General features: G+C 52.1%; 2 protein-coding genes across 3 annotated transcripts in view; both read right to left on the bottom strand.

Moving 5' to 3' along the window:
• The window catches only part of PDLIM4 (PDZ and LIM domain 4), a 445,004-nt gene that overhangs the window by 214,481 nt on the left and 220,145 nt on the right, over positions 1-10,378 (bottom strand). The window lies entirely within an intron of this gene.
• On the bottom strand, positions 505-5,363 carry GNPDA1 (glucosamine-6-phosphate deaminase 1). Of its 2 annotated transcripts, none has more exons than XM_069869465.1 (6): positions 5,194-5,363; positions 4,611-4,712; positions 3,493-3,675; positions 2,741-2,925; positions 1,981-2,155; positions 505-1,696 (listed from the first exon to the last, which is right to left on the bottom strand). In XM_069869465.1, the coding sequence occupies exons 1-6, from the start codon at positions 5,315-5,317 to the stop codon at positions 1,599-1,601; spliced, it is 867 nt and encodes a 288-aa protein (XP_069725566.1). In that variant the 5' UTR covers positions 5,318-5,363; the 3' UTR covers positions 505-1,598. The 2 variants fall into 2 exon arrangements, with proteins under 2 accessions (XP_069725566.1, XP_069725567.1); XM_069869466.1 differs by having other exon boundaries at positions 4,611-4,708; positions 5,194-5,212.

Here is a 10,378-nt window from a genome sequence, read left to right as displayed (position 1 = left end):
AGGACAGCTAGAACCAGAACCTGACTTCACCTAGAGTGACGCAGACTAGTTGGCAACATGGCACTCAGGTTCTAGTATTTATTTTTTTTCTTTTTCCTCTTGCAAACCTCACTTTCTCCACTTCTGTGCATGCGGAGGGAGGGTTCCATTATTTGCTGAGCTGTGACCTCCCCCTTTTCCTTAAAGATCCCCGATGACTTTCTTATGTGACAGCTGCTGCCCAGCAGGATGGAATGGTAGCAGCCGTTGTGTGGGAACCTGCTCCGATTGCTAAAGAAGCTCTTGAAGCAGGCGGCAGCAACTGCGATTCCTACCCAACTGCCTTCCATACAGCTCTGGCTTTAGGGGACAGAGAAACCTTGTGTAAAACAAGGCCTTTGATGCTTTGGAGGCTGTGGTGTTGCTGTTCAGAGCTGGGATTACGTGTCCTGTTGAGGCTCAAGCTGTTCCATGCATCCCTAGCACGGTGAGGTTGAGCAGATAGAGGCAACAGGACCAGTCAGAAGAAAATTAAGACATTTTACTGTAGGGAGTTACCTTACAGATCAACAGTTACAGAATTTCTGCATAAAGAAAAAAATGCTGCCCGGTTTGCCTTGCCCCTTGGTAGGATTCAGTAGGGAGACCCGGGGTCAAGTTTCAGCAGTGGAGGGCTCCTGCCAGCACAGGCTGCTGCCTGCCTCTATGGGGCTTCTGTGCTTAAAAATAGTGTTTCCTTGAGCCTCATTTGACATTTCCTTGTAGCAATGTAGCACGTGGGAAGGGGGGTAAGAACTTCCTGCTCCAGGCTCTGTGCTGACAGAGCGCAGAGCAGCACAGAGAGGTCTTTTCTGCTGCATCTGAACAGATCTCCTGTCCCATAGCACCAGGGCATACAGAATCACACCCTGAAACAACACCTGAGGCTTCTTGGGTGACAACAACTAAAATGAGCTGCCTGAACTCACTGTGTTATTAACACAGCACTGCTGAGCGCTGTTTGTAGCCTCCTTTTTGCTGAGATGGTCTCAAGTCCAATGTGCAGCTCAATTGTCTCTTCTCATCTTCCCAGGAGAGCCTGGCTTAATCTCCTTGATGAGGCTTCATCACAGTCATGAAGTTCAGCGCTACCAGCACACGCTGAAGCTTTCCCTTCTCCAGGCTGAACAAGCTCAGTCTCCATTTTACGCGAGTGCAGTGTCGGGGTACAGGGGAGGGGGAGCAGCACCCAAGGGCTACAGCCCAAAGCGATCACCTGCTTGGTGTCTGCAGCAGCGTATACAACAACTTCTGGATATCTTTTTCACATTTAGGTTCTGGGTCCTTCAGTCCCCATGATTATAGTTGCTTCACAGATTAAACAACTTGTTCTGCTTTGGCTTTACCTTCACAGAACAAGCTCCTGGCAGAAGTTTGTGGAACACAGTATTCTGGATCCCATCCTCATTTGGTTAATTAAGGCAGGTGCTGCATCCATCTCTTTAAGAGAGAGAAGCTAGCACATATAATCATTTCGCTAATTTAAGAACAAATAAGAGATCACTTTCTGCAGCGATTCCCTTTCTTCAGAGCTGGTTTCCCACAGAAAAGCTGCTTCAGCAGGAACCTGAACGGTGAGATTAATCACTGTATGGCTTCTTGGACTGACTTCTTTCTCCTCCCATCTCCTTCATGCTGTATAACGGATCCACAAGCTTGTTGTGAACCAGCATTAAGCCTAATGAAGCAAGAAAAAACACAACTTGATAAAATAATGCAGAATTCTTATTTGCTGCATGCTGGACTATAGATGTCAATGAAAACAGGTGTTGCAGGAGTCCTCGTTCCTTTGCTCCCATGCCCACCCTGTGAAACATTCCCTTTGCTCTTTCACCATTGCTGTACAGCTCTGCCACTATATTTAAGGCACATACTCTGGGAGTCGATTAAACAAACATCTGCAAAGCATGGCTCGTGCCACTCACAAACTAAATTTGTTGGCCTTCTGCCCCAAGCACTCACCTTTGAAGTATTTCACAGTCTTCACTTTGAGTTCCAGCGTGGCGTCCTCATCGCACACAAACACGGTGTTGGGGTGCTGCTGGAAAGCTGACACCGTCCACATGTGGTTGACGCCTTCCTCGATGGCTTTGTACAGAGCGAAGGCTTTGTGGGCGCCCGTGATGAGAATCATCACCTGCACTCCGAGACACAGAGGTGGCAGTCAGGGACTAGGAGACGCGTTCAGGGAGAGCACAGCCATGCACTGCTGAACCCAGAGTGCTGCCCCAGCCCTAAAGGGGAACAATGGCCGTCATCCTCCCCAGAGGCGTTTCATTGGATCACAATTCCATTTGCCAATTCAATCACAGCCTGGTGGGTCATTTTAAGGATTTGGATCCCCTTTTAAGCACCTACATGCTAAGACTGAACACGTATAGATCAAGGTGTAGGCCCAACTGACAGCAATCCACAGGGGTTTTATGGTCTCCTGGTGAAAAATCAAGCCAACCAGTGATTCTTGCGTGTATTTCCCTAGAGGAGACTCAAACCAAAGATATCCTCCCAAACCTTTCCAGCTCCCTGTGGATCACAGCTGCGCTGCTTACACAAATGTGTTTGTTAGTAGAGCAAAAGTGGAAGATGGAGGATGCAAGAGGACAGGAGGAGCAGCAGGAAAAGCGCCAGCAGGGAGCATCGCTGCACCAAGAGTGGATGACCTTTAGCTGCCAGGAAGCCCAGCTCAAGCGCTGCTGCAGGGAGGAGCTGCTTTTCTCCTAACCTCTCTGGCATCCATGACGGTGCCTACTCCAACCGTCAAAGCCATTGTGGGGACTTTGGAGAGGTCACCATCAAAGAACCTGGCATTAGCCAGGATAGTGTCCATAGCCAAGGTCTTCACTCGTGTCCTGGATACCAAACTCGATCCAGGCTCGTTGAAGGCAATGTGGCCGTCTGGGCCAATACCTGAGACAGAGAGAGTTTGAGAGGTAGGTCAGCGCCGCTGGTCGTGGCAGGAAGCAGAACCCACAGCACTTCTTAGAGGATTTCAGTGCTTCCAGGGCCTGAGGAAAACAATCTTTCTGCCCCAGCTCAAATTTGATTCTGGTGGGAATGACAGCAAAAGCCCCCTAAGTGAACGGAGACTCTTCCCTACTTGTGCTGGGCCATGAGACAACAAGGAGATGGTAGAATTTTCAGGCAAACCAAGGGGAAAAGCTTGTGTCGAGCTCCTGCTAGCTCAGAGGACTCTGTCAACTCCTAGCAGTTTTCTCTTAGCGCTGGCAATTGTAACACAGGGTGTGTTTGGTGGGATTCTAGCCCTGCCTGTTTCTCCTGCTAACCCTTTCCTGGGTTGAAACACCTAAAACTAGGGGAGCGGGACACTGGAAGGCAAGGCTGCCAGCACACGAGTGCCCAGGGTGATGGAGGGGGGTGGCTTTCATTGCAAGTCCCCTGAGCTCTTCTGACAACAAACGAGAGCTGGTGGAGGGAAGTCAGCGCTTTGAGACCACAAATGCACCAGGATCTCACCTCCAACAAAGAGCTCGATTCCTCCGGCTGCTTTGATTTTCTCCTCGAATGCGTCACACTCTGCCTGTAGGTCAGGCGCGTTTCCATCCAAAATGTGAACATTCTCTGGTGAGATGTCAATATGCTTAAAGAAGTTATTCCACATGAAGGAGTGGTAACTTTCCGGGTGATCCCTCGGGAGACCTGGTAACAGAGCAGGCAGAGGACTAAGACCAACTCTCAACCACCTGTACGGCCTTGCAGTGGGTTTGGTCACAGAGCACTGCTTTCTGTCTCTTCCTCAACTTCCAAGGGCTGTTTTTATTTCCTCAAGCAGCAAAATTTAAATAAATCACAGCAGCTCTTGCAAGGCTCATGTTTCCTGGAACATTCATGGCACGTTAAGAAGGCATTTGCTGCACCTCATCTGTTCCTACGTTTTCAGCCCTCTTCCCATTTCGTATTAGCAAAGGAACTAAAAAACCTGTGAGGAACCCTGTGCAATAACTTATTGCATGCATTTTTCCCCTTGAATGCTATAAACCCATACTGGACTGCCTAATCCCTAACAGTCCTTGATGGGGGTTGTTCACAGAAAACTTCCTGACCAGACTGAAATTAGTATTAGCAAATATTTAGCCGGTATGTTGTTCACCTTTGGAGCTTTAGGCTTGCCCACTAATCTCTCTGTGCTCCTTCTCAAGAGGCTGTTTCATCACAGGTGAGCCCTCTGGTATCTGACTGGGAGCGCAGTTGGTTACGGAAGGGCACTCGGACAGGCATCACACCAGTCCTTGTAAGAGCCTGGAGCTCCAGTGACCTTTACAACCCCAGAGCAAAGGTGGCAGTCAACACTGCACCCTATCTCAGCTTGCGGCGATAAGACGGGTCTTTAGCTGGTCAGTACCTAAGTTCAGGTCAAACAGCAGCATCTGGTGAGTGTAACACAACACCTGACACCCACTAATATTTCTTATGCAGGCTACCAGATTGTTCCTGCTAACCTCTTGGTTAACACATATTTCATCCCTAGCCTCGGGTCCTGGCTGGGAGGGACTGCTCAGGCTGGCTGGACAGACAGACAATAGACAGGGAAACAGGAAAGGGAAGCCGAGCCCTTCTTGCACGCGGGCACTCACCCACATACTCGTCCATGTTGAAGGTTTTCACGTACTTGAAGGAGAGGTCCCCGTTCTGGCAGTACTCCACCAGCTTCTGGTAGCAGCCCAGCGGCGTGCTGCCTGCGGGGAGGCTGCTCACCTGAGCAGGGCGGGGGGACAGGTACCCCTAGCCCCGCTCCCCTCTGCCCTCCCTTCCTCTCTCCACTCCGCTGTCAGCCCCTCTCCCTATTCCAGGTCCCTCTTACCCCTCTTGTTTCCCCTTTTTCCTCCTCTCTCTCCTTTTGCCCCCTCTCCCCTTTTTCCCCCCTTTTCCCCCTCCTCTTTTCCTCTCTTCCCCCTCTTCTACCCTCCCCTCTTCCTTCTCCCTTTTCCCCCCTCCCCTTTCTCCCCTTTTCCTCTCTCCTCTTTCTCCCCTCCTTCTCCCCCCCCTCCCCTTTCTCTCTCCCTCCCTCCTCTCCCCTCCCTCTCCCCCCTCCCTCCCCCCTCCCTCTCTCTCCCCCCTCTCCCCCTCCTCCCTCTCCCCCCCCCCTCCCTCTCCCCCCCCACCTCCCCCCCCTCCTCCCTCTCTCTCCCTCCCCTTCCCTCTCCCCCCCCCACGCACCCGTGGGCAGCCCCAGCGTGAAGAAGCGCCCGGGGCCGGGCCCGAAGGCGACGATGCGGTTGCGGATGTACTTGGCCGCCCACTCGCTGGCCCGCGCGTACGTCTCCACCACGATCAGCTTCATGGCCGCGACCGCGCCGAGCGGCGCCCGCCGAGCCGCCCCCGGCCCCCAGACAGACCCCGACCGGCCCCAGACAGACCCCCGACCGCCCTCAGACACCGACCGGCCCTCAGACGCGGCCCTGACCCCGCCCCCGCCTCACCGACCCCGCCCCTATGACCCCGCCCCTTAGCCTCAAGCCACGCCCCCTACGTGCTCCTAACCACGCCCTCAAGTCACGCCCCCTTCATGCTCCGCCCCCCCGCCCCTCAGGGCGCAGGGAGCCGTGAGGGGAATGAGGCTGGAGGGGGCGTTGGGGTGGGAGCCCCGCGGTTTGGTGAGCGGCCCCTGCGGATGGAGCGCTTGGGCCGCCAGCGGCCTGTCCGAGTGAATCGAGGGACGAACACTGGGCTTTGTGCCTGGTGCTCCAACCCCTCGGGGGATGGAGACTCCCCCGCGGCCCCGCGCAGCCTCTGCCGGGGCCTGCGAGCCCTTTCTTGAAGGAATTGTTCCCGATATCCAGCCCAACCCTCCCCTGGCACAGCCTGAGGCCGTTCTCTCTCGTCCCGTCACCTGAGAGCTGAGCCCAGCGCCCACCTCCCCACGACCTCCTTTCAGGAGCTGCAGAGCCATGAGGTCTCCCCTCAGCCTCCTCCAGGCTAAACAGCCCCAGCTACCTCAGCCGCCCTTCATAACCCCTGTTCTCCAGGCCCTTCCCAGCTCTGTTCCCTTCTCCGGACACGCTCCAGCCCTTCAAGGTCCTTCTTGGAGCTTGGGGCCCAAAACTGAACCCAGGATTCAAGGTGCAGCCTCAACAATGCCGAGTGCAGGGGAACGATCCCGTCCCTGCTCCCGCTGGCCGCACCAGGGCTGATCTGGGCCAGGATGCTGGTGGATCTTCTCGGCCACCTGGGCCGCTGCTGGCTCATGTTCAGCTGCTGGCAACCAGCACCCACAGGTCCTTTTCGGCTCACAGCTTTCCAGCTGGTCTTCCCTGAGTGAACAGTCTGTGACCCATGGATGTTTGTGCAGTGCAGTCCTAAGAAGACCTTTTTGCTCGTGCTTGGCTGCCTTCAAGCCATGATGGGCATTTCCATCATCATCTCTCCTTGCAAAGTTTTGGTGCTTTGTTGAAATGCAAAGCTCTTTCATTAAAGTTAGCTGGCTTTTCACTTTTGTTTGAAGGAAGCATAACATACAAATTGCTTTGCTGGGATCCAGCCTGTGTAGTTCCTTCTTATTTTAATAATTTAAACACCCTGGCAGACTGAGCACTCCTGATGACGTCTGTCCAGTGCTGAGGCCTCCAGGCTTAGTTTGCATTTGGATCGGGAAGGGTAGGTGTGAGAGCCAGGCCGCAGCCAGGCAGCTGTGGTCAGACACGGGAAGACCTTTACACCACAGAGACTAAATAAATGGGAAGCACTGTGAGTTCCCACCAGCAGTGGTCAGGCAGCAGGCAGCTGACAGCAGCAGCATCCTCTGCTCTCCTGCAGCGCCTGGGCTCCAGCTCGGTGTGACACAGCTTTTCCACCTTTCCCATTGAGGTTGTATCTTGTATCAGTGTGATAGACCCACCTGTCCCGCGGACACTGGCAGGAATGACAGGGTCAGCGGGTTCATCAGCACAGGACCAAGGTGCTGAGCTAAACGGGGGGCTGTGTTTCTGCTGGGATGGGGGAGCAGCAGGAACCTGGCTGAGCTCTAAACAATCCCAACCCTGGGGCTGCTTCGGTCCGTTCACCGGGTACTGCCGGCACAAAGGGAATGCAGCAAGTGTACCTCGAGACCTGGAAGTTGTGATGAAGAACACGTTGCTGTCACTGCAGCACCTGCAGCTTCTGGTGTGCAAACCCAAAGCTGCTGCAGTGCTCAGAAAGGAGAGTGCACCAGCACCTGATTTTTGCAAATAACCCACATAGGATCATTCAGCGTTACCACGGAAACACCACGAGGGCTCAGACATTTCTGAAAGGCAAATACCAGAGGCACAGAGCACACAGGAATTGATCGCAAGAGACACCATGGACTTCCTGCAGCAGTGAGCCCAGGGTGACAGCCGTGTCTCTCCCTGGGGTGACTGTTGGGTTCGCCTGGCCTCAGAGCAGCCTGTGGAGCCATCCCCTGCTGCCAGCCTGCCCTCCTCCGCTGCACTTTGCCCCCTCTGAGGCGTGGAGAGCTGCTGCCTTTGAGGATCAGCCTTACAGCATCCTGCCACGCTGCTCATGCAGCCCCAACATCAGGATGGATTTGGCAAAAGCCTCTGGTTTGAATTCAAATGCTGTGGGTCTCTGCCGATTGCTGCTCTCGCTTTCATCTTCTGTGCAAGTGCCTTTGGCAGATGTCATGAACAAAGACGTAGGAGGCAGCCAGCGGCTTCCAGTAAAAGCAAAACGTGTTTTGATGAGAGGAGAAGCCTGACAACGGTGCAGGAGAGCCAGGCACGTGCATCTGCTGCTACAGCTGCCCCATTCTGCCCACGTCCCATGTATCCGCATACTCCACGCAGCCTTACGGTTCTTAGGAGTTGCTGCAGGGCTAGGATATATGTGTGACTGGCATGCAGGGTATTTTTAGGTATGATAATTGATGCCTGTTATTGTTTCTGTGTTTACAGCTAGCTGTTCAAATGCTGAAGAACTTCCTGGTATCTGAACAGGCTGATTTTCCTTCCTTGCAAAGGCAGCAGATGGAAGGAAACAAACACTTCTCCTCTGCAGAAGCTGAAGTTTAACTGAGAGGTTCTAACAAGCACAGCATTTTCTTCTCCTCTGTGCTGAGGCGATCAGTCAGCAGCACTCCCAGACCATGGCCCTCACTGCTGAGAACTGCTTGGGAATACTGGGATTGTTTTTTTCCTAAAAAAAGCAACAATTAACAATTTATCTGCATAAAGAACCTGTCTCCAATTCCTGTAACCAAAGTGATTTTTTTAATACCCGCCATCTGCAACCTTTTCCTGCTCCCACATGTCCCCACTTACCTTCCCACCCCTACTTATAAGAAAAGGAGAAACCAGGTGCTGTGTTGGATATGTCTGGAGGGGAGATGCTCTTTCTTTCAAGCCCTGCTCAAACTCTTCCAGCAGCCCCCAAATCCCAGTCAGGACTTTTCTGGGAGGCCACAGCAAAGTGAAGTGTGAGGGTGATGCACAAGCAGGCAGCTCTGGAGAGCACACATGCCAGTCTCTTCCTGTTCTTGCAGACGAGTCTCCCATGGGAAAGGTGGCAGGGCTTCACTCCTCACAAGGTTAAAAACTGCTTGTCTGTGCAGTAAGGGATTTAACCTGGACAGCAAGATTAAATTAACCATTAGTTAATTGTGATCTCTCCATTAGGCTGAAGAAGCAATAAAGCGACAAAGATGAGATTGGTAAGTGAGAGCTCCAAAAGTCTGGCTGGGACAGAGGTGGCTATAGAGGATGAAAGTGGAGCTCGGAGCTGCCGTCTGCCTTGCCTCGTTCACGGGCAGCAGAAACTCGGCTGCACCGCCCGATAGCTGACCCTCAGTTCTTCTGTGGAATTTCAGAAGAGAAATCCCATTGGGAAGTGTTCCACCTCAGCGCTGCTGCTATCTTCGTTCCCCTTGGGAACTGGAGCGTAATTTTGTGCACCAGTGAACAAGGCTCTGCTTACAAACGGCTCTGCTCGGGCTATGGGGCGCATGTGGCTGTGCTCACTGCGTAGGTTCTCCTTGTTACAGCAGACCTGACGTGACCCAGCAGCTTTTGTTGTTACAACAAACAGTCATGGAAAATTGCAGCTGTGTGCGTGTTCAGCGCTGTGTGCAGAGCCCCGCGCCTGCCGTGCCCGGGAACCATCCGCTGCCGAGGCTGAGTGAACTGTGCTGTGGTTTGCTTGACCAGAGGCCTCGTGCCTTTAGAGGCCACGCAAAGCAGGCTTGACCGGGCACACGCAGGCAGGCGCATCCAGTGGTGTGAAGCCGCTCTGCCTGTGGAACAGCTGCGATTCCAGCTTGTCCAGCACCAGGGTCACTGCAGATTTCCTTTCTCTGAAAAGGCAGCCAAACTAGAAAGACCCGGTGAGCTGCTGTGGATACATCAGTGACAGTTTTAAACCAGCCTGAGATGAGAATGATCTTTAAAGATTCAAATACAAATGGTACCAAGTACAAAATGTTAAGAAATTGAAAATGACCAGGTACATACTGGTGTGTCGAGGCATGTTTTGAGACTAATTTCATACAGTAAATTGCTCAGAATGATTTCCAGCTATTTCAAGCTATTGTAGATGAGAGACACATCTCCCGCTTCTTGTCCTTTCTTATGTTTCCACAGCTGCAGAAACCTTCCATGATATTTGGGGGAGGAACATCTGTCAGAGAGCATTTACCAATCCTTACCAACTTGCTTCAGCCTAATTGCACAACTAGAATTGAGGATGCTGCATGGTGTGCTTTGTTCCACAAGGTGAAAACAAGACATGACACACATCTATATCCAAACCCTATGATTCTGCTCCTTGCATATTAAGTATGTGTGCCTCTGGGGGCACAGGAATAATGCTCATCTGATTATTTATAATTAATGGCAAAGAACTGCTTTCTATAAGGGTATAAATGCACCAACAACCAGTGAACGCTACAAACAGCTACTGGGGCCAAAGGAACCAACTGGGCAGCAGCGGCTTGTCTCCCAGCCAGGCTCTCAGCTCTTTGTTGAGGTGTCGTGGGCAGCACAGTGATGTTTCTGCTGATGCCAGCAGACTTTGGATCAGACTTGGAATAAAGTTGCCGTCTTCTTCGAGTCCAGTGTTGTGAAAAACTGGATAATCAGGCCTTTTAGAGCACAGCATTTCCCCATCACTTTTGCTCTTCATTTAGCTGCCAGTTGCAACTTGTTTGTGCATGATTAAGCTATTAAACCAGAGAGCTTCAGAGGCACAATTTGACCCGTCAGCTTAGGTGAACGTTTGGTCTTTGCTTTTTTCTTAACTGAGCCATTTATCACTAACAGATTAGAAGAAAGATCTAGTTTAAATTTCCTGCTTATTTCTTATTAGTCTAGCTTTAAAATGCTGTGCCTTTGAGGTTTTTTATTTAGCTTTTAGAGTTCAATATTTATTA

Source organism: Phaenicophaeus curvirostris, chromosome 15 (assembly GCF_032191515.1).
Source record: "Phaenicophaeus curvirostris isolate KB17595 chromosome 15, BPBGC_Pcur_1.0, whole genome shotgun sequence".
Taxonomy (NCBI): domain Eukaryota; kingdom Metazoa; phylum Chordata; class Aves; order Cuculiformes; family Cuculidae; genus Phaenicophaeus; species Phaenicophaeus curvirostris.
This window is presented reverse-complemented; position numbering and strand designations above follow the sequence as displayed.